The 24,644-nt window shown below is 40.2% G+C and overlaps 2 protein-coding genes and 1 long non-coding RNA gene across 4 annotated transcripts in view; 1 reads left to right on the forward strand and 2 right to left on the reverse strand.

The window, feature by feature from the left end:
* The window catches only part of DNASE2B (deoxyribonuclease 2 beta), a 41,220-nt gene extending 40,808 nt beyond the window's left edge, over positions 1-412 (reverse strand). Inside the window, exon 1 of the mRNA XM_075039118.1 lies at positions 273-412. Within this exon, the coding sequence (XP_074895219.1) occupies positions 273-397 (125 nt within the window). The 5' untranslated portion in view covers positions 398-412. The remainder of the gene's footprint in view (positions 1-272) is intronic.
* Positions 357-1,777, forward strand: LOC142036103 (uncharacterized). Its single transcript, XR_012652067.1, has 3 exons — positions 357-453; positions 605-892; positions 1,111-1,777. It is a non-coding gene; the product is annotated as an uncharacterized LOC142036103 (long non-coding RNA).
* Positions 1,778-12,020: 10,243 nt separating this feature from the next.
* PRKACB (protein kinase cAMP-activated catalytic subunit beta) overlaps positions 12,021-24,644 on the reverse strand; it is a 75,751-nt gene continuing 63,127 nt past the window's right edge. For both annotated transcript variants that reach the window (XM_075039125.1, XM_075039124.1), the window contains exons 7-10: positions 23,059-23,154; positions 21,431-21,553; positions 19,174-19,338; positions 12,021-14,976 (exon numbers count right to left, since the gene is read on the reverse strand). In XM_075039125.1, coding sequence (XP_074895226.1) covers positions 14,851-14,976; positions 19,174-19,338; positions 21,431-21,553; positions 23,059-23,154 — 510 coding nt within the window. In that variant the 3' untranslated portion in view covers positions 12,021-14,850. The remainder of the gene's footprint in view (positions 14,977-19,173; positions 19,339-21,430; positions 21,554-23,058; positions 23,155-24,644) is intronic.

Here is a 24,644-nt window from a genome sequence, read left to right on the forward strand (position 1 = left end):
CCACCGCCCGCGTCATGGCGGACGTTTTAAAGGCGCAGCGCTGCGCCGCCCCCCCCCCCCCCCCCGCCCGCCGGCGCGGTCAGGGGGCCCGGGGCGCCGCGGGGTCCCCCCGCCTGCCGCCCCGCAGCAGCCCCCTTCCTCGCAAGCGCCCGCACCGCGGAGGCTCGGGAGGGCGCCCCGGGAAGTTTGTCGGGCTGGGAGCGGGGCCGGGGGGCTGGGGGGGAGTAGGGACCGCCGCCTCCGGGGAGCGGCGTCCCTCCGGCAGCGCTTACCTGCGGGGGAGCCGCGGGCAGGGCGGCGGCGGGGGCAGCGCCGGTGCCGGAGGACCGCGGGCACGGGCGGCCGCAAACCCGCCCGCGGCACACGGCTGGAGAGGAGCACTCGGTGCCAGATTCATGACCCGAGTTTCTCGGGACCTCCTTGTAAACATTTCTACTCCTCCTACCAAATGGGGTCTGTGTAGGAGCCGTGAGGGGCGGGGGGGGGTCCGCAGATTTTTTTTTTGAAGGATGCAGTACTGAGCCGAGGAGATTTTACACGAGGTGGGAAAGAGGAATAGCCAGATCTCGGAAAATTGATAAAGTTACATACAATTCATTTCTAGAATGAGTTTGTCAACTCGGGGGTGAATAGCAGACACTTGGCTTTCTCTGGAACTGGAGCATCACAGGCTCAAGGTGACGGCAAAGAGGAGCGACTGAGGACAGGACAGCATGGCCGTGCCACCGCCACTGTGCCACCGCCACTGTGCCACCGCCACTGTGCCACCGCCACTGTGCCACCGCCACTGTGCCACCGCCACTGTGCCACCGCCACTGTGCCACCGCCAGGACCACGGCAAGAGAGGAGATGGAGACAGCGGTTCCTGGGCTCAGCTACATCTCTTACTCGTGTAAGCGCCATACCTTATCTCACAAGGAGACCCACAGATACCCACAGGATTCACTGTACAGTAAGGTACAACTCAAAGTGCCTGCAAATGACTAAGTCTGGCCCACTGGCAATAAAATCTTGCCTGCAGAGAGTAATACAAATGTTGGCAAGTTTCTCCAGCAATTGCACCTTTTTTTTTTTTCCTTTATTACACTACTTTTTAATTTCTTCTTCCAGATTTCCCTTGATTCAGGATGTTTTCTAATAGCATAGAAGCATTACACGGATGACACGCTGTTAGCACCAGGGAAATTAAGCAAGCAATACTAAGCAACCAACCAACGTACCCTGCCTTCCCCACACACGGGCTTTGCAGACTTCCCCTCAGCACCAGGGCTGCGTCCCAACGACAACTCAGATGCTGTGACCTTTTGACCATCCTTAACAGTCTAGGTTAGTACAAATTTGTGGGATGTTTTACTTGCAGAATTTCCTTCTGAGTCAAACCACTCAAATTACACCCTTGCTGCTCACTGCGGGGCGAGGGGGACATTACAAGCTACCTGGGGATGCGTACAGAACCAGCTGGTGGCTTCAGCCTGATTTTTGCAGAGCAAGTCAGGGCTCCGTGACACGAGTGTCCCAGCCGGCACTGACGGACAGAGCCTGCTGGCCAGCAGAGCAGGCACGCGGGGCTGTCCCAGCACCGTGCGTTTGTCTCACTCCCAGAAGAAGCTTACTGCATCCTGGCTGTGCTTGTGAACAGAGATCTGAGCCACCTAACTGCTAACCGGACACAGTTACAAGCACTAAAATCACAGGAGAAGTGCAAAGGACTGTAGACGTGACTTCCCCAACCATTTCATTTTGCCTGACTTACATGCTGCCAAATAAATAACCAAAGCTCGCAAAAACTGTGCAAATAATGCGACTTGAGTATCGACAGGAGCATTGAGAACAGAGAGCAGTGGGAGTATTCACTGCTTTGGATTTTAAGTAAATGCAGATAAGCAAGTTAAATAGAGTATTAAACATACTGCACCCTAAAGAAAACCCTCTTCACTTCACATCCCAAAGCGTACTGTAAAATGTGGCATATTTGTGTTGGACAAGTAAGCCGTGCAAGGCAATTCATTCTTTTTTGTCTCTCAAGAAATAAGCATTCTAAATGAGGCCATAATGAGTTTTCTGCATCAGCTGGTTTCTAACTTTGGTAATGAACTGACATTTGAGGATAGAAATATAAACCAGCTATTTTACTCACACTCTCCCCTTCCTTCCATCATGTTCTTCAATTAATCCTTAGAGCATTCGAAGTGAGGCAGGCTCACACAGTGCGTGCATTCCGTCTAAAAGACCTTGAACAGCAGAGAGAGGAATTTTAAGAAAATGGGCTGTGGAAAAATTCAATGTGGCATATGATCTGTGGTTTGTATTTTCATTCATTGGGCTAAGGTAATTTAATTAAAACGAGATTATGTCCGGAGGGAGACAAAGCAGGAAAGTGAATTAGACTTTTGTTTGACTATTTGCATTGTGCTTCTGGCAAAAACCGTTTCCAGGCCACGCAGGGAACAAAGCGAGACCAGGGTTGGTAGATCCAGGTTAGGGGGTCAGCCCTGTGTGTTTCTGAACTCATGCTGTTACACAAGGAGAAACACGCAGAAGTCAGCGTAGATATCGAACACCAGTTGACCCTGTTTTCTGGGTACTGGAAAATGCCAGTTTCCTACTGAAAAGCTATTATTTTTTTTGTCCCTGGAAGTGACGGCAGGCCATGAAGGCAGAACGCATCGCGCGTGTGGCAAAGGAGAGTGTAGCACCCTGTTAGCTGTGCGGTGGGCACTGAATTTCAGCTTCCCCAGAGCAAAATAAAGCCCGTTAAACCTTTCTTATTCCAGTGCCCTGGGTAAAAACACGGTTAAACGTGTTCATAGGGACAGTTAGGTGAGAAAACAGTGAAGGACTTTTGTGTCTGACGCTGAGGGAAGCGAGGAAAGCTCCTCTGCGTAGACGAGCCTTACGCAGAGTAGAATGGATTATATCCGTGTATGAAATACACATTTCTCTGTCAACGGCGACCGAGCGTGCCAGAGTTACCCGCGGGCACAAAGGCGAGCGCCGGGTGCCCGCAGGGCGGGCTGTGGAGGGCAGCACCGACACCCCCCTCACGCAGGGCGGGCCGCCCCTCAGCCGCCCGGCGCGCGAGGCGGCAGTAACGGCCGGAGGGGCCGTTACCGCCCGCGCCCCGCCAGGCTGGCAGCCGCGGTGCCTGCTGGGAGCTGTAGTCTGTCAGGGGGCCGCCCGGCAGCGCTGCCTCGGGCCTGCGCACCCACGGGCACCGGCGGTGGGTGGGCCGGCCTGCGGCTTTCGAAGAGGCTAGCTGCCGTTGGGGAATGAACTATAGCGTGGAATAAACGCTGGAAGGCGCTATGCTTTTCCTCTGGGTGTTCAGGGACACGTTTCGAGGCTGGCACTGATCGTTTGTGGTTTCTGGCGGCCAGGTTGGAAGTGCTGCTCACCTCGAGAAAGAAAGTAAACCAGAGATGGCCAAGATGCTGAGAGATTTCATCCAGTCGTGACCAGTAGCCAGAAATGATCAACTCCTCTTAACGTGCAGCACTGGGGGCAGGGGAAACAGGCTGTTTTTAAGTAGTTCTTGTCACAGATGTGGAAGCGACACAGGTTTAAGACAACTGCTTGCCACCCCGACTGAATTAATTTATAGCCATTTCCCGTCTATTAATAACAGTAGTCTAAAAATCCCTTTTGCATCATTTCCTTCCTAGCAATACAGGACTAAAAAGGGACCTTCCAGGCCACGGAGTTTGATCTCCTGCCATCACAGGCAAAACCTCACATAACCACATCCGCATCCAGCGCTGCTTTTGAGCTCGTAAGGAATCTCACCCCACTCTGCCAGTCAGAAAGCCTGTGTCAAGCTCCCCTTTACTGGTGGTTAAGAACTTTTAATTTACGACTTGAAAAATACAGGCACAGTGTATACCTATTTGTTCCTGTAGTAATATCGTTTAGTTTAATAGTTGACTGCTCTGATTCTCCGGTATTTACTTGCTTATATAGACTCAGCTGTCTGAATGACCATAGCCCTTTTAGACTCTCTGGAATAAGCTCTGCATTGTCTGAGCTTGTTTCCCCTTTCCTCTTTGTGTACACTCCCCTTCCAGGAGCAGACATTTGGAGCAAGGTACTCCAGTCCGTCCACGGAGCCCAGCAGTAAAGCTCTTCTCTTGATTCCTGCCTTGGCCTGGAAGATCATCCAAAAGCCATGCTGTGTCTTCTTCACAGTCCCCTTCCAACCTGCCAGGGTTTTCTGTCTGGTTGAGCATTGTCATGTTGCTCTGAAGTTCTCCATAAAGCCTAGACAAAAGGCCAAAGATAGCATTGGTGTAAAGCAAGTGCAGAGGAAAGGAAGGCAGAAGACCTGTGGCAAGAATACAGCAGGGTGACTTGTACCAACATGGCATTCATTTCTAAGGCAATTGTCCTGGTTTCAGCTGGGATAGAGTTAACTGTCTTCCTAGTAGCTGGTGCAGTGGTATGTTTTGAGTTCCGTATGCGAAGAATGTTGATAACGCTGATGTTTTCAGTTGTTGCTCAGTAGTGTTTAGACTATAGTCAAGGATTTTTCAGCTTCTCATGCCCAGCCAGGGCACAAGAAGTTGGCATGGGACACAACCAGGGCACCTGACCCAAACTGGCCAACGGTGTATTCCATACCATGGGACTTCCCATCTAGTTTAGGAACTGGGAAGTGGGGGCAGGGAATCGCTGCTCGGGGACTGGCTGGGTGTCAGTCGGCAGGTGGTGGGCAATTGCCCTGCGCATCATTTGTACATTTTAATCCTTTTATTACTACTGTTGTCATTTTATTAGTGTTATCATTATCATTATTAGTTTCTTCTTTTCTGTTCTATTAAACCGTTCTTATCTCAACCCAGGAGTTTTACTTCTTTTCCCGATTTTCTCCCCCATCCCACTGGATGGGGGGGGAGTGAGTGAGCGGCTGCCTGGTGCTTAGTTGCTGGCTGGGGTTAAACCACGACAGCAATTAAGTTGAAGTGCGTGTTTAAGTACTAGGTCAGAGCACAAGAGCCAGTCAGCCTCGATTTATGTTCCGTGCAGTTACGCTCATATAAGGTAAAATACAGGGTCCATAGATCTGCAGAAAGTTTTGTAAAAGCTCTGGGATTCAGAATCAATGCATGGGTTAAGAGCTCTGCAGGTGCACAGTGCCAAATCAGCAACACAGCTCCCTTGCTGCAAGCCTGGAGGGGAGGAGCACTGATTTACTGACAAGGCAGTAATTAACAGGATGGCAAAGACCCTCTGTTTTGTCCTGATGGGGAGTGCCTTAAATCTTTGCTTTAGTATGCTAAGGTCCTTTATTATTTACACAATAAGCATTATCCAACCTTTTTTTGTAATCATATGAATCTCCAGTAAGACACTAAGAGTTGCACCCTCTTCGCACCAGGCTAAAAAAGATTGTGTACAGCAGCTCCCTACAATGCAAGGCCAGTAGTACCTTTCTGCTTTTGCTTCCTCTGGTTTCCAAGAGTGAATTGCTTAAATAAATCTTCCTGCACGTGAATTATATCCACTTCACTGAGAATTTCCTGCCCTACTTATTTTGTTGTGCTCCTTGTTATTCTGGTAATTGCTCTATATTTAATAAAGCTACTGTCCAGACTTAAACCCTGGTTATTTTAAAGCTTATACTTTATATAAAAAAATCATTGTATAAAACACAACTCATTCTGCCCATATTAGCAGTAGTACCTGCCACATATTTGCCTAGCTTGCGATAATGTAGCAAAAAGCTTGTAAAAAGTATTGGTGTGAAATACCAACACTGTAAAACAGAATCCAGCCTAATAAAAATATTTTATATAAATATGGCTCGGGCATCTCAGTGAAATAGCTGTTAAATTGATGGGAAATCTGAAAGGTAGCACTTTGGTTGTATGAAGTGAGGCAAATGAAAAAGCACAACATGCTGATGCACACAAGAATGGAAAAATACAGTTATAGACAGAAAAATGTCAATAAAACACAGGCAGAAATCTCAACTATATTTCAAACACTACATTAAGAAACTCGTGCTAGGTTTTTTCCCACTTTGCTGGGAAGCTTTTTTTCCCAGGAGTGAAGAACCTGCCTATCACTGAAAAATCATCAAAGGCCTGATTTTGATGCCTTGGCAGCCCAGTGACCCACTTGATGACTAGCGGTGACAGTGCGATTCACAGGTGCTTTTGCTGCAGGGGAGGCAGGAACCCGACTCCTGCCGGAGAGCTTTCCCCTTCACCGGTCTCGGGGTCGGCACTGTACACTTCTGTTCCTCCTCCTCATTCTCCAGATGTATTTACAGGGGTCAGGCTGCCACCTTCTTAGTAACAAGACAGTCCTGGCTGTAAAGTTGACTTCCGATACCTTGCCAGGCTCCTGTGTGAGCTGTTACTTCCCTGGGCACTGTGCCCGGGAACTGGGCTCAGTACAGGCCACTCTGGAAGCCAGCACACCTGCGAGCGTGCGCAGCTCTCACACAACACCTTTTCAAGAGGCAGAGAAGACCTGCACCCAGACCGAGGGAACATCCATCATAGACACCTAGTCCACAAGCTGAAAAATACTTTCTGTAGGGACAACTCCAAATACCTCCTCTGTTTCTACAATCCTAACTTAGGCATTATTTTTACAATAGATAAGACTAATTGTCTAGTTGCCTCAGTAGCCACCTGACAGCAGGAATCAAAACATTCCAATGCAGTTGTACTGAGCTCTCCGTTTTCAACGTAGGGACATTAAGAGCTTCCTCCACACCTGCCCATGAAGGTTTCTGCTCAATCCTACACAGACTGGCATGTTGGGGATTACCCCTTAAAAGCACTGTTGTAACATTCTGACATCACCTTCCTATTAAGAGGTTTTCTTAGAAGTCAAGGTCAGCAAGATTCAGGTCCACATATACACTCAATAATGAAGCGGAGCAGAGGCTTAGTCACAAACTCACCTTGGTATCAGGAGTCCAGCCAATGGTTTTCTTAAAAAGAAATATCCTAAGCATGCACAGAGATCTACACAACATTTGGGTAGTGGCAAGCTCTTGAAGGGTGTCCACCGTTGCTAACCAGAGCCTTTCTAGGGAATGATCATATTTCAGAGGTGTTTGGGCAGATCATTCAGTGAGTTTCTAGGGCAGTGAAGTTTTTTCACCAGATATCCAGTAGGCAGGCAGAGTTAGCCAGCAGCAGGCAGTTTTAGCCTGCTTTAGAAACATCCAGGTTTCTAAGATTTGTTAAGCATCCATGTCCTGGTAAATACTGGCGTCTTCTTTACACGTTACAGTTGTGGTATAACTGCCAGAACTGATACCAGGTGCAAAAGACCAAAATCTGGCATTTCTGCCATTGATCAGCCACAGAGGATGCTGCTCCTCAGTCCACTGAAAGCACCATGGACCCAGAGAAGGGTGTTTTCCGCAGCTCTCAGTCAGTAGTGCCAGTGGCGGGGCTTACGGATTCTTCATCTGCTCACAGGCACCGAACTATGAGGACACCAAAAGAAATGACAACCCTAGGCTTTGTGTGTAAATATGAAAAATCAAAGGAGGCACATGTTGTTTGGCAGACAGTGGTTGCCCAAACTAACAGAGTCCAAGAAAGGAACCACTGTTACAGCAGGGTAAGTGTTCCAGGCGCACGTTAGATGACCCTTTTTCCCCTCTCTACTTTGATACAAAACAAAACCAAACAGATATTCACATATGAACATGAGCAGATGTGACATTAAGGTTATAACAGTTAAACTGACCTTTCAAAAATTCGCTCAGCTCTGAACAGGCTGATGAGACTTTGATAAGAGATGCTCTCAAGAACATGTTTGTTGTAACTTTACTTTCTCTCCAGCTGCTCACATAATTCAGAAAACTATTGAACAATGGTTTTTGCCTTTAAACCTTATAATTAGTAGAGACATCTAAATTTGATCAGCATCCAATTCTCTAAAAAAGTATATATCCTCTCTACAATAAATACAATATATTTAATGAACCAGCTTAGAAGAACTTTTCAATTTTGTTTTTTTTTTGTGACAATCTTTGGTTAAAACCAGTGTATTTCTGAAGTTTCAAGTGCACATAATACAGAAATGTGATTGTGTGCTATTAATACAGACCCTCCAGTTCTAGTCTCTAATGAAAGTAGGATTTATCAGTCAGGGATTTTTAGTGGAATTTTCTTACAGCTTGTGCTATCATACATATTATGAATGAAATGCTTTTGTTCAAATTAATGTCAAAAACTCCTTTTTTGCTGATGCTGATATGAAAACCAGTTAAAAAATATTGCAAATATTAATAATTGCCTCTAAAAGTATTTAAAGGCAAAATCTACTAACGCATAAACAACAAATACTCATTGTTGGTATTGCATATGTTACGTGACATATTATGTGGCTGGTACAATCCAAATTTCTCATTCCCTACTGCTCTTAAATTATTTTCCAAGTCTCTTGTTCTTACTATGCTCTGCAGCTGACATTTCTTACACACTGTTCCACACCATATAAATATGCCATCTACTGGCAAAGCAATGCAACTAGAGCATTTTGTTCCAGAGAAGCTAGGTGAAGGTGGAATCGTGATTCATTTTAGTTTACAGTTTTTTGAAGTAATCTAGAACATAAAAAAAAGTTCAAGAAAAGTCAGAGTTGAGTTCTGTTAAACAAGAAGTAGTTGCAGAATTAAAACCAGTTTAATAACTTCAGATGTCATACTAGGAATGCCCTAAAGTGTAACTTTGGGTTGTACAAATCCCAAGTAAAAAAGCATTTGTGTTGGTATTTCATTTCCTTGTGTGGCTTTAAAAAAGACCAACTAATTTATGAGACTTCAGGGAGTTATTTTTGCCCCAGCATTCACTGCAATACTTCTCTTGGCAGGAAACGTACCTTGCAGCCAAGCCAGTCCCGGTCTGAAATTCCCTTCCAGAATGAATGAGCTATGGGTGCTTTGGCCGTGGGAGGTGGCTCTCTGATGTGGATGTCCTCCTGGAGCCAGGTCCCTGGGTTATGTCCTAAACTACTGAACAGACACTTCTGTAGAAGTAGAACCACACTCCTGACATGAACTAATGTGCCAACATTAACAAACTGTATCACTCTATTATACACGTTACATCATGTAGCCCTTAGACTGATTCTGCCAGCATGATCTTGTTTCTAGTACAACCTACTGTTTTTACTAAGGCTACCTGCTCAGCTCCTCTCTTCGTTTTTCCCACCAGTAAGCAAGCCTGCCAGATGCATACTTCCCAATGTATATCATAAGGGAATAAAGGGAAATAAAGATAATGTATTTACTAGGGACACACGTTATATGTTTTCTTTAGAGGGGCAGTTGAAATAGAGATTATTTTATAAACTCTGGGCATTTATGAAATAACCAAATATTGATTGCTTAACCTCAATTAACACACCTGTGAGACAGGTGAACTACATTGTTTTACTCATCCAAGGTGTTACCTATCATTAACGGAGTCCTGATGCCTAGATCCCCACTTTATGCAAACATCAAGTAGAAAGATGATGGTGAAGATGGAAGAAATTGAAAGGACATCCCAATCAAGCATTCATTTTGTTGAACTATTATTTAGATAACTATATATACATTCAAAGTAGCAATGTAGATTCACAGTAAAGAACAATACTTCCAGTAGAAGACAGTTCTTGTGATACTGCTGTGGAGACCAAAGCATTCACACACCACTAAATATAAATGAGAAAGTGTTGGATTTTTTTTTTTTAATTGAATCAAATTATCTTGGTGGTGGAAGAATTTCAGAAAGTTCATCAAGCCTTTCCAGCACTCCAGTTTTCTCTTTATTGCCCTAATCACCAGTATTTATTCCTGGAAATGACTGGACACACTCAGAACATACCACACTACGTGCCAGGCTGCTGAGACCTTGCTCCATTTGTGTCAATATACCTACAGCTGTGTCCTTTCCAATCTTCCACGGCATCTTGGAAGCAAAGGCAAAGGAAACAGTCTCTGACCTCTACCTCCCAGCAAAGGAAAACATCTGTTACTGTGGTTGTGGATGTATGAGAACAGATCACTGACCTCTGTCCTCAAAGTCCTTCCAACTAGAACAATCTTTTCATCCTGAAGAGCTTTTGTGCTGCAACCATGTCCACATGTTTGGCAAAGTGTTTTCTCTATCTTGTCCTTAGCAAAGGTGCCTCATCCTCAGACATATTGCTTCTCCACACAAAGAGCAGAATTTGCAATTAGACACTAGATTGCTACTGTGTAATTATCAAAATCTAAATCCTGTAAACTGAGCACTAATAAGGAATGTGCAAGTTTGTCACTGGGTCTTTCTTACATGCTTCACTGACTGTGAGCTAATGCCAATGAACACCACAAATACGTTGCTTTTAAAATTTAAAGCAAGAAGCCATGTAAACACAACTTTTAGAAATACATTTTTGCAAAAACATTTGCATTTGACCCTCTGAGGGAGGGAACAGGACAAGCAAACTGTAAGGATTCTAAAGGAAATTTTACTATCTTTGAAATAGACTATTGGGAACTCATCCTAATGATTTCATGGAAACCTCAAGCTGCTATTATCCCACTGAGGTAGGAACTTTTTGTAGTAGAGAATTTTAATAATAAACTACATTTTCAATACATGCAAGTTTCCTTCAGGCAGGCATCCCTTTTTGTAGTATACAAAAAAAAAATCCCCCAAACCAACAAAAGGTCAAAATGTGACTAGACCTCAGATTTAATTCAAACTTTTATTCATCATCAAATTCAAAAGTTAGGAAGGGAAGCTATCTTGAGATCCTATCTTGTCCCAAGATACCTGTCTTACCCTTCTAAAAAACCCAACACTTTTTATATAATTCCTATGTAAGATGACAAATACTATCTAGAAGACATTTAAACATCCTTGTGGAGGTCTAACCGTTTTACTGGAAGCGACCACTGCCCAGCCTGACATTAGACGCTCATATTTTACCCCTTCTGTCAGAGGCCTCAATTCAGTTGATTCCTCAAGCTCTCAATTAAAATATTTTTAAAATGTATGCAAGACCCACACTTGTAAAACTACGGTGGTCATGCAACTTTTTTTTTTTTTTTTTTGTCAAACACATCCAGATCAGCTATACACACCCCAGCTGGAGAATGGACTTGTCTTTCTACCAGTTTCTTCTGGAATGGTTCTCAAATTCTTATCTGGGATAAGTCCTCCTTATATGCGGCAAATTAATGTTTGAATGACACTTTCAAATCTGCTGCTCAACATGCTGTGTCTGCATGGGAGCTGTAGTAAAAGCAGAAGAGAATCCTTCTGCAGTCTTAGCTCAGCTTTGGAAAAGTAAAGGTGTTTAAAACGTAATACAGCATTTGTACTACGAAACCAGTAAGAACACAAAACCACAGTCAGTAGGCGTACAGCAGCAGAAGCAAAGAGGCTGAAGCTCCACTCAGAAAGCAGGAAGAGGAGGAGCTGCGTTACAGAGAGCAGGTACCAGAGCCTCTCCAAACACCACTTGCAGAAAAAGCCTCAAGACAGACAATGCGAAGACCATGAACAGTCTTTACTTCTATCAGTTGTTTCACAGCACAATGAGACAGAGCACAAAGTTTGTACAGCGGGATCTGCAGACAGTTTAAAAACAGGCAATTATCTTTAATAAAAAGCATCGAGGCTGAATGTGAAAATATGAAGACAAACAATATTGCAGCTAATGATCACCTTGCTTGCCTTTGAGTATCTAAGAAGTCCAACTCACTGACTTCTCATAGTGCCTTTAATGTTCTCCACACCATCTTCTCCAAACACCCTAGTTAGTGTAAAGCTTAATGGGTCCCAACTAATATGGGGAGTATGTTTCATAACCTTTTCCTCTTGCTTTCAAACCCTGTTCGCAGTGCATGGGGAGATGCAACGACTCTTATACAACATTCTGATTCACAAAGAAGCAGCACAAGTGTTGTACATAATTTAATTTGCACTTCCGTATATAAATGTTTACTATATTGCACACTATTGCAGCACTTAAAAACATCTAATTATTTGCAAAAATTAGTAAAATACTTTAAAGGATTTAAAAATAAGGGTTTTAATGCAACTGACAAGATAATAAAAAAAGCAATTTACTTAATGAGATACAATCCTTTATGTTGGAAATGAAAGTTACATACAACTAGAGTACAATTAAAATATACCATATAGTTCAACACTTAATTCCTCAAATGTGTAAAATTAACAAGCTTCTACTGTCATAGATATACAATTTTTCCATATTGTGAAAAGGATTTTTCAAATTAAATACAGGTAACATAATATTCTGTAGTTATATTTTATGACTGTGTTTAAATGAGAGGGTTGTATAATACTCACATTGTCAAATGTACTCACTAATGCCTTGGAAATTGCACACTTCCCCTCCTTTTCCAAAATAGAATCTCATTTCCATACTGAAGTCTATTATGCCATATTGGAAAAGTATTTTACTTTCTAACAGGATTTTCATAAAATTAAAAAATAGCATAATATCATGGCATTAAGATGACTTTTCCACTTATGCCCACGTAGAATTTTATCTGGATATCAGACAGACATGTCAGAACCAATTTCCTAGACTTTTGTCTTATTGTACACGCAAGATGAATGATTACAGTATTTTACAAAACAGAAAAATCTCTGAACCTTACTAGAATTATAAATGTAATGTTTAAAAATTAAAATCATAACAGAATCAAATTGTGATCTCCAACATTTATTAAAATCTTTTAAAGTTCATAAACGACAACAAAGTTACTGTAGAATTTATCGCATACAGCTAGCATACAGCAGCATGTCCTTGGTCTAAATGAAATACAAAAGATTTTAACATTTTCATACAAAGGATTTCTTTAAATTTATTAATGTGACGATATATCTTTGTTACATAAAATTTGCTACAGCAAAGTATCTTATACTTTTCTTGCACATATGTAAATATGGGTGGACAAAGACTGCATTCAGTGTCAGCCTCCTAATGACGTTGTGCAAAAATGCTCAACAACCTAAACATACAGAATGTTGGATGGTACGTTTTATACTCTTTTGTAAAATGTCTACAAAGGCTTTTCTTAAAGGAGTGTCATACAGATTAAAAGGAAGGAATGCCAGTGGTTTATTTCCACTGACATTCAAACAAATACAATGGCTATGTATCAATATAGCTCTTTTTTTTTTTAAAAACAATTCATCCTTGTATGCACGTGAATTTATCATAAGATATGAGTCTAGTTTAAACTGTTTAGATGTGCTGTTTTAAGACAGGTCACTGAGACAGCCAGAATCAAGTATACAAATAAAACTACTATGAATAAGTTTAAAAGCAACCCCCAAAAAAGTGCTGAGCCACTGATTATTAACATTGAAATAAATGTGTAAAAGTGCCCAAAGCTAGCACATGGTAGCAATATCTTTTAAGTCAGTTGGTGAGAGTATACAAAACATTATTAAGCCCAAATACTTGTATCTGTGTGACCATACATTCTGTTTGATTGAAAGAAAGTAGGTTAGAAATGAAGACACAACGCAACTAAAATAAACCCAGCTGTTGCAATTTTTAAACTTTGTCTCTTTTCTTCATGAATGAAGTGCTGTAATTAAAAAGAAAATGATTGTAGCAGTACTCCATCCTCAATTTACTAATATAGTATACCAGAATAAAAACTTGGCAATAACCTTTTATTCTTAACAGCTAACAAAAAATAACCGTGTTCATCCAGCAATGCATCTATAACATTATTTTGCAGTTGCTAAACCATTTGTTTTTCATAGCTAATGGCAGAGCGCATTTTGCTTTTTGTGGTGTGGTGGTTTTTATTTTAATGGATGCCTTTTTAATCAAAAAAGGCTCAAAACAAGGAATACTTCGGGAGCCCAAACATTGGCTTAAAAAAATACAACCACCAAACAAAAAAAACCCCATGATTTGAATCAAAATGCATCATATTCTCTACAACACTGACCAAAACTTCCTTTAAAAGTTATGGGTTCATGTTCTTAAAAGAGCCATTTCATACCTGCCAACTGAAATGCTGGTAAGTTGACTTGGTTAAATATGGTCCAAACTCCAGACCAGGTGGAATTACTCCCTCTCATGAGACTGTAAGCTTTCCATGGTACAGTCTGGTTATGGCAATTTACCTACTGCCTAGGTGGGAAATACAAAGGAAGGAGGCAGTGACGAAAACTGCAGGGATGTAGAAAACCAAGGCACGGGGTCTAGCTACTGTCCCCTACTTAAGCCATCCAATTGATTCTACTGAATTTTGGTCAGTCTCCAGGAAGAAATGTTTTTAAGTTAATTTAGCAGACATTTATATGGCGATAAATACTACCTTCAAAAATGCTAAAAATGTTGGCTAGGTTTAGTCTGAGCTACTAAAAAATTATTATAAATTGTAGCATCAGACACAAGACAGACAAGAATTATTGGCTGGCACAGACTAGAAGCAACATTTATCTTTCACTTCAGTCTAAATCACACTAGCCGCAACACCTTCCATTTCACTCACACAAATAATACATTATTCAAAATAAAATGGAGCATTCTTGGGTAAAAAACTACTTCATTTTAAAGGGGAAAAATGAACAATACACAGAAACAAAGAACGACAGAAACCAAAGTTAAGTAGGAAAGTGGTCTATTATTCTGTGTTACTGCACAAACAGTGCTTGCTTAATTGTGCCTAGTTAGAAGGGTTGGTGCAAACTGCACACATGGAAGATGGCAATAAAGACCTCAGTCAGCTTTGTGGAATGAAGTAACTAGGTAACTGTTTTGACATATGATGGTCTCAGCTCCACCTCATCTGTTAACAGAGTGCAAAGATCCCAATGTGAGCCCTGATGTCATCTTGTCCTCTTACTCCTACTAAAAATCAGCAAATTCTTTTGCACATTTTTCTGTTAGAGACGCACGAATATCTTCCTCTTCATAGTCATCAAAGTTGCTGGTATCTCCAGGGCCTCTGCACTTTGGTATGAACGGCGCTTCTACCTGTATTTGGGGTGGGGGGAGGGAAAAGCACACAGCACATGACATGTTATTGGCCTAACACCCTTAGATTTAACATTGTGATGATAAGCACAACAATATTCCCATTACTCCTCAAATCCTGCCAAGAAACAAGAAACCACATATTACAGCTTAAAGTCATGGCACATAAATAAAACCAGCCTAAGAAAGTGCAGGCCTAGATGTATGAACACAAGTTGAAAAAGACTAGTATCTTACTGACAAACACCAGTGAAAGATTACTTCCAGTTCAAAACAAACTTTAGTTCTCTTCTTGCAGAAGAGACCCTGCTCTCTTCAGCTCATCAGCTGTGCGGTGTGGCTCCCGGCATGGCAAGGGCTGCACCAAACGGTCACACAGTCATGGCCAAAGCAGAGTAGGTTGATTGCCATCAATGCTACTCAAAAATTTTAGGGCAGTTTGGAACTCCCCTCCTCCTACTTACCAACGATCCTCTATTTCCAAATAAAAAATAACGTAATACGAGTTTAAAATAATTTGTTCTGCATCTACAAAATTCCTCCTAGGACCTAACTGTAAGTAAGAAGTGAAAGCCTTCTTGAAACTAGGCCACAATAGAGAGACAGGCAATGACTGGAAGGGGTCACTAAAAGACTGTACAGAAAGCCAGTGCAGCTCTAATTAGTGATGGACAACCCCTTCTGGTAAAGACTGCCTGCACATCCTCTCAGATCCTCATACATACTTGATTAGCCTTGAGATTCGGTGCATCTCATGTCAACTGTATGGTAGTAAGCCATTCACACCCAGGTATTGGAATCAGTCATTTTCCAGGCCCCTCTTAACTGCTGCTTCTTAAAGTTGAGGGAACCTGCAGCTTTTTGAAGCTGACCTTACAATGAAATCCTTGGGTCTGGCTACAGCTTAACAGACTCAAGCTTTCTGTCCCTACTTTCAGCCTCTACGTATCTTGGAAGTTAAACTGAAGATGACATTAAATGAAGATATGGGTCTGTGCAGAGACATACCTGCATTTTTACTGGCCAACAGTTTATGCTTGTCCCTACACAGTTGGGGTGGGGGCAGGGGGGAAGGAGTTGTTGCCAACTTGCAGACATTGAAATGCTATTTTAGGGATCAGACTACTAAATTCTACTTTCACTCAGCTAATATTAATTCAAATCTTAATCCTCCTAGTCTATCGCATCTCCTGAAGTTCGAAATTAAGCTTAATTACTTTTTAAAATAACTGAAATTTTAGAATAAACTGCATGCTGGAAGAAGGAATAGGCAGGGTTTGGGGTTGATGGGAGGCAGTGATGAAGAATGGATGGTAAGGAAGGGACCAGAGAGAATGGAAGACCAGGGAGAAGGAGAGATGCTCTACTGCAACAGGTCTAGGACAAACTGGAGTGTGAGGCATTATTATCAGTACCGCATTCCTCTCTTTCATTTGACAGGTGCCTGATTTATCCACCTTTACAGTAAGCAAAATTATAGCAAATTATTGAGGTGATGCAAATTTAAACCTGGAAATGCAAAGTAATCAGACAAGTATCTCTCTCTGGGACATCCCAAGGAGTACGTGTGCCAGAGGCAGTGCAGTGGGGAGACAGAGAAGCAGGGCAGGCTTGGCTCCAGCTGATCAGATCACATCCTGCAACCACAGAACTGCTCAGTGCCCCAGGCAGATTACTGATGGGGGTGTGTGTGAGTGTGTGTGGAAATTAGTAAATTAAAGCAGTACAGCACAGACTAATACAAATTAAACTCTGCTGACTTTGGGCAATAACACTATACACCCCCAAGAGATAACCCTAACTTTCTGCATTTATGGACTGTGCTGCAATGGTCACGTGTGTACCACCCTTCTGTTCCTAAAACAATATGCGTGTTTAGGTGATTTACTCTGAGAGAATACACAGTCTGTGTACATACCTAGCCTACAAAGCCACACATTTACCATTATCTGAATTCTGTCTCTGTGTCTTCTCAAATTGGTTTTCAATTACTCTCTTACAACAAAGTTCAGAGCTCAAGAAATATCTTATTTATTGCTGGAGTTTTAGAACATGTTCAAATGAGACGCCTCAGACTTTTTCCTATTATCTTCACTAAGGAAATCGCTAAAAAGAGATTGCAGGACATAACACTGGTTTATAGCAGAAATACCTGTTTGGCCCTAAGTACAGCCACATTATCAGGCAGTATTTTAATAAACAGCTATGCAAACACACAAAGAAAACGAGACTTGATCTTATCTGAAATATTAAGTAATTGACTGATTCACTTATGACTATAGCATAACAAATTATTCACATTACATTAGCTGCCAAGGAACACTATGTTTATTCAGGAAAATACAGGCTGTGGTAACAGCCACTGTGAAAAGCTAGTATAAACCCAAAGTTTATTGCTGTATTTCTATGACTGCTTAAATGATATTAAAATCCGTGCTGTTGTTTCAGACCCTTAGTATTACAGTATTTATTCCTTATAATTAGAAGCTTCAAACTTACTCAGCATCTGTTTTCACAATCCTTTAAAACTAGTAATAGCTATTCTGACTGTACTACTAGTTCACATTTTAAAGTATTTCTTGTTTCTGTGAAAGTAATTCTCTACGGCAGTACACTAGCAATGCTAAGAATATTTAGCACAGTATTAAAACTTCTGATTTAATATTATGGGGCCTGCGTGTCTCCAAACAGCATACAGTTGAATTAAACTCAGAGCATATAAATCTGCCTTGTAAACAGGGATTAGGAAAGCAAAGAATAGATAATTACAATTCTGCAAAGGGGAATCTTTTCTTAAAAAACCCCTATACTTAATACAAAGAATACAGGATGTGTTAATTGTACCCTGTCTTCTAGTAATTAATACATTAGTGGATACTACAACAACTGTAGTGTCAGTTTGTGTAGCCAAACAATCAGTTTCTTTTTATAAACTATTGTTAGTATTTAGGTTTGTCCTTTAAAATAAGGCTGTTACAGCAGCAAGTTCATGTCTCTATAGTCAAGACTGTTAGCATTTCAACAATGTAAACCCAATTCTTCAAATATTATCACTTAACTCTAACCTTTTTACCAATACCTAGACACAAAATTATTTCTCCATCTGAGTCTTCTGGGACAACACCAATGAAGTTATTTTAGTCTTTTACTGCTGTCTGTTGAAAAACCAGGAATTCAGAGGTTGCATTTAAGAGAACAAATAATTTCTTAGGAATCTGTTTCTACTAACTCACAGATATTTAACTTTGAATCTACCTTCAAGGGGAGAGGGAGCTTTGGAGCTACTGGAAGACAGATTTAGACTGAATTGTCAACATCATCATCCCTTTCCCTAGCTTCCTCTCCCAGCTCTGCTTCATTCATCCTAGCAGCCACTAATGCGCTCCCCTTTAACCAATATGTTAATGGCTGCTCATGCTCTGAAAATATTCCCTATTGTCTCTGTTGCTTTCATTCTTACGCAGGTGTGAAGTTCACAGTGCAGACCGGGCATGGACATTCTAAAAACCACATTACAAGTCACGTTGGTCAGGCAGGTCTAGAAAACCATTCTAAGAATGCCAGAAAAAAGCATTCAGCAGGGCTCTTCTCATCAGCACAGCTTTTGGAACTACAGTCAATTAAAGCGTAGTGTCAGAAGACAAGAACTCCACAGTAGACGCTGAGGATTGAGTAGATACTCTCTACATGTGATCCTGCCCCAATCACAGATAAAGCGAGAGCAAGAAGAAGGGAGCATACTTCTTTAGCAGAAAGAGAAAAGCTCTAGCTTTGGCTAGAGCTTCTCCACAATGAAGCACAGTCTGACTGCTAAGAACTAGCTGGAAAGGAAATCAGATTCCTCTCCTCTACTCCTCATGGAGTATTTATAGATGCCACTATAGCAGGGGTTAAATAAAAAATGAGAGAGAGGCAGGAGATGGCTCATTCTGAGATATTCCAGAAATAGACTGAAGCACAACACATGTTAAGAGAACATGAATGTACACAGAGGTCCAGGACAAAATGCCAACAAGAAACAAACACAATTCAATCAATATATACTCTTCAGAGTCTTAAAAGATTAAACTACATTCACCTTTTCTCAGTTTAATTAAAAGTAACAGATTCAGGAAAGCAAAAAATAAACTAAATAATTAGAAATTTTACTTCAATCCTTTAAAGACCTGTAATAGTTTTGACCAGAAAGGGTCTTACCTTCCTCTGATAAATGGCAATCCAATCTGTAGTTGCAAACCACTTGTGATTCTTTATGTCATTTACACCATTCTTGAGATTTCCATATCGTTTGGTCAAATCTACCTGGAGTAAATTTCTTAGAAGATCCTTTAGGTCTGAACTGAAGTGTGATGGGAACCTTACCTAAAATTATACATCCACAACATTAAAAAACAATATACAAATTTGATTCTTCCCCCTGTGAAGTGTTCACACAAAAGGAAACACTGGGGCCATTTCTTCCTCTAAAAACAAATCAAGTAGGAATGCATGAAATGAGAGATGATTATTGTTGCACATGTATTTCTGTTTCACAAAGCCTTTATCAATAGCACTACCTTGTCCATCTACCATTTTTTAAACTGAAAGTTTCTGGATCTGATTGAGTTGGGGAAAAATATTAATTTAATGTAACAATGATATAGAAGCTAAATTTAAACTTGGTGTCTCACCAACACAACATCACCTCAAGGCATTCTCAACTTTTTCTAGGAACAAATTTTTAGATATTATATATATACACACACAGAGGAGATACAGTACAGTAAAGCATATATACAGCATATGAAAATATAGATACACTCTGAAATAACTGAACATACAGCAATCATATATGAAAATTAAATCCGGAACTTTATGCTGTACTGTAATCTGTTCCTGATAACTAAATACACCAACATCAGAAGTCCTACATAAATAACATAGCACTATTTGAAGATAGCACACAAGTGACTTGCCAATACAATTCATTCAAACCTGGCTAAGAAATGTTTGAAGATGATGATTCAAGGGAAGTAATTACATGGGGTTTTACTAGCAAATGATCTACTGACACCATTTGAGATGACAGAGAGAAGTAAGGGGAAAAGAACAGGCAGAAAGTTGTATTTGTCATTCCCCTATAGTCTCAGCATTTGACACTCCCTATATTCAGCTGATCAGTTATGATGTAAATGCAGAACAGAATTATTTAACATCAAAACATGTTGCAAAATCAAGAGGTCTGATAATCAAGGACACTGCTTCAGTTTACCCGTCAATATGGCTGTAAGGTAGTACATGAGAAGTTCACAGGTTTTAATGAATAGAATACCTAGACAGCTGAGAAGTAAGGAAATATTAACTCAATTTTTTAAGTAGAGAACTAAGTGCCTGAGGTAGATTCAATGAAAGACTTAAGGTTATAAAGGAAACATACTGCTAGCTGAGAATTTGAATGTTAAGAGTTTCCATAGTTCAAGTCCAGTGCTGTTTCTGCAACCATCCATCCAAGGACTCAGTAAAAAAGGCAGATGATCAACAGTACAAAGGTCAAACAAATTAGATACAACTGGAAAAAATGCCTGATTTTTTTTAGTTTAAAAGATAAACATTTCTTTAAAAATATATCTTCATAAACTAATTCCTATATATTCATGGAGACAGCTGAAGGCTCACAGTGTAACAGCCTTTGAAAGAGCAACCACCTTGATTTAAATAAGGTCCTAGACACAAGTCAATCTCATTGCAGTGTACCACAGGGCCTACTGAGGCACTTCCCTTGATCAGAATTACAGAAGTACGTAAGATGCGACACAGCCTGTGTTTATGTAGGGACAAGGAAGAGAAGAAACATAACAAATCAAGTGAGCACAAAGAAACATGAAGAAACAACACTGGCTGGCAGGAGAAACAACAGAATGATCACATTTTTGTGCTATCTGGCACACTAAGAGATATTAATGAAAAATAAAAGGGAAAAGTTGGAAACACTTTTTAAAAATTTTATATAACAATGAAAGCCAAATAGAACATTAGACATGTCTTGAAGTACAGGACTGCAGGAGTAAAGAAACCTACTATGAATTATGGAAAATCTTTAGAGCTTCTCAAAAGCTGCAAAAATATTTCTAGAAAAGAAAATACCTAGGCAAATTAAGCATAAAGCTATACAGTTGTTAATAGTTGTTGAATCATTTTTATCCAAGCATAAAAGGATATAATACCAAAATGTCTGTAAATTTAGTAACTTGCATTTTAAATTTGAAGGCAGGGAACAGATTTTTATAACTTTGATTTTTAATATTACTGTAACAATGTCTATACTTAAGAAGTAAACATTACAAACTTTTCCCATATTCTTTCCAAATTGCTCAGTCTCTAGTAGCCAGCAAATTCTGCACCTACTCCACACAAAAGACAGGTTCTGCAAAGACAAACAACTGCGTTTGCGAAAACACAGCGAGCCTTCACTCACCTTGCCAGACACAATCTTCTCATAAATTTGAATGGGCTGATCTGCAAAGAACGGGGGATATCCAGCTGCCATTTCATAGATTAACACTCCTAATGCCCACCAATCCACTGCCTTGTTGTAACCCTGAATAAAATGAGAAATACCACTGTTAGTACCAGTTCTAACACAGTTTAAGATTTTCAATATATACCTATGGAATACAAACAAAACAAATGCATTATTGCTTGTTTAATACAGAACTTTCAACCCAGTTCAAACCAAACTGAAGCTCACGGATTCCAACAGCAATATACTTAAAATCTAATACAGTGATAACAGTGAAACAGTGATGCAAGTGAAACATTTTGCACGCGTTCCTGTGCTGAGTTTCAGTGATGCCTTTACGCTGAAGTAACATAAATGGGCACAATTTATTTATTTATTTAAAATAAAAATAATCTTGTTACAGAATGACTGAAACTTCTTTCAAAACTTAGGGAAATTTCATTAAAGATAACAATACTTCCTGTATTGTACACCGTCATCTTTTTGCTTAATTATCCATGTTTTAGAACATTCATTTTCATGTTTAGTAAACTAGCTACAAGAGCTTAAAAGTTTAGTTAATTAGGTGTTAGAGTCATTTGTGATCTGATCTTTAAAGCCTGAACATAAAATCATTAGTAAATCCTATTTATTATTAAAAAAAACCCCAAACCACCAACCCCATCAATTTTATATGTGTTCTCTGACATCTTTTACAAAGCTCAGGGCTAAGACTCAGTCTTTCCTGAAAAATCTACTATGGAGAATTTGTAGAAGATGCATTGCAATTTCTTCTGCTGCTTTAGCTACATAAGGGCAAAAAAAGCTGCAAATAATGAACATTTTCTCCCCAGATAAAAATATTTCTCATTTACCTTTGAAGACCTGCAAAGGGTATTTAATTAAACCACATATTAAATGCATATTTTAATATTATGCATTATGATTGTTTATATCACAAGCAGTTCCATAAACTATAAGGATATTCTTCCTTTGCAAAACACGAAGGGCTACAGTTGAATAGCTATATGATAAATAATATTTCTTCTGTGTTCAAACACTTAGTGCAAGTACTAGGCACAAACTGATCAACAGTAAGCTTAGACTGCATGTACTTCATGTGTAAAACCAGTGGTTTGTCATGTTTGATTTCATGTAAGTGCCTTAAACCTGAAACACTCTGTGACTAGTTATTTAATGACTACCGATTCATCCAATATGTGGTTCTTGTTACCTCTGGAGCTCCCATTCTAGTCTCTTAACAATTCAGAATGTAATCACTCAGATCTGCTGTTCTGATAAGGATGCTAGTTAAATAACCTAATTACAGATTCTTTAAATCCCTTTTTCCCCTCAGAAGTTACATGGCAAGCATATGCAGAAAGTTCTGTATAGTTATGTGAAAATCCCTGCTTTGGAGTAAGTTTTAGTATACTAAAAATATACTTACAATGCAATGACTGCATTTTATGTAAGTCGTAAAGAGTTTGACTAGCCAAGATTTGAATTTTGGAAGTATCAGCAATTGTTTATCCCTCAGTTTAATAATTATGTGATAAGTTTTAACTGCATCAAATGCATGGCTGCATAACAAGACAGCGTACCTTGCTGAGAATTATTTCAGGTGCCAGGTATTCTGGAGTCCCACATAACGTCCAAGTTCTTCCTTTTACTCTTTTTGCAAAGCCAAAGTCTGTGACCTGTCAGCAGAAGACATAAATTGACAGTAAGTGCATTTCTACAAAGAAATTTAAAATTAAGTACTTTTGAAATATATTGGAAAGCTATTTTATACAGAGGAAAAATTTGTTTCTCAAATCACATAGTATCATATAGTCAGATGTACCTTTGGTAGCCCGTCCTTCTGATACTTCTAATTCAGATAGATAGAAGGTTTCTTATAATAAAGTTAATAAATAACACAAAATATGTATTATCCCCTGACATTAGCTTCTATTTATGATTTAAAAAATCATGGCTTACTAATCTTCCACATGTACTGCAACTACATTAATCATTTTTCTTAACTTTTCACATCAGACTGTTTATACTGCTGAAACCTTAAAGAACGTGAATATGAACAAGATATTTATCTTTTTCTTTAGTTAACAAATAAATGAATCACAAAAGCGGTCAAGATATCCACCAGTATTGTAAATTTAGAATTTTATTGCATAAGTGTATAAGGGTTATATGTAAAATTAGTGTGGGAATAAAACAACATAAGAGGTCTTCCAGTAACTTCCAGTTCTGAATATCTTTGAAAGCATCACCAGAGTCAAGCTTGTTTATTTGAGGACTAGGGGGAAAACGTAGCAGTAACTGTATTCACAAATGGCAAGCTCTTGGCTGTTATAAATTCTTCATTCCACTTGTCATGTTTTCTGCAGTAAGTTTTCAGAACTCTGTATGCGATATCATCCTTTCTGTGATTTTTCCTGGACCGTATTGTGGAATACATATGGAAGCCAGGGAGTTACATGTGAAATTCTGGGATCCGTTTCAAGCTATGAAATCTATGTTTGTTTGGGGATCTGTTTCTTTTGTTTCACCCTCCTCAGTATAATTTTCAATCCATTCCCTGAGAAAACATGCTGTACCACGATGATAATCACTGCTAACTATACAATAACCTGTGATGATGTTTCTGATACACCAGTGTCACAAGTAAACAAGCCAGACTCCAAACTATCAAGGCAGCTTTTGCTTCACAGCTGGAACTGAATGGAGAGGGTGATGTGCTGACCAGACAGACCTGCTTCAGTCAGCAAAGAATCATTTCTGTGTTCGTGAATGCACATCAGTCTACGCAAGAAGACTACACTGCAGACATGGGACAAACGGTAACGGCTTTAAAATTAAAAAAGAAAATAAATGGAGTTTCTAAACAAAATTTAGTTGGAGCTGCAGTATTAACATATGAACATAACCCCCCCGCCCCATTCAGAAGCAGACGCGAACCAACCACACATGGGAAGAGCGACTGCTGGACCCTTTATCATTTGCAGTTTGCCCACCATCACAAAAACATAGTGCTGCATACAGAGAGTCGCCAGTCTGGAGTAAGCCGTTCTTAGCTTTACATTAATCGTGCTCCCCAACCACATCAATAGAACTTGTGTTTCTCTTCTCCCTAAAGTGTTATTTTACTCTCCATGCAAAATTATTTTACAGTTATAAACAACATAAG

Source organism: Buteo buteo, chromosome 10, assembly GCF_964188355.1.
Source record: "Buteo buteo chromosome 10, bButBut1.hap1.1, whole genome shotgun sequence".
Taxonomy (NCBI): domain Eukaryota; kingdom Metazoa; phylum Chordata; class Aves; order Accipitriformes; family Accipitridae; genus Buteo; species Buteo buteo.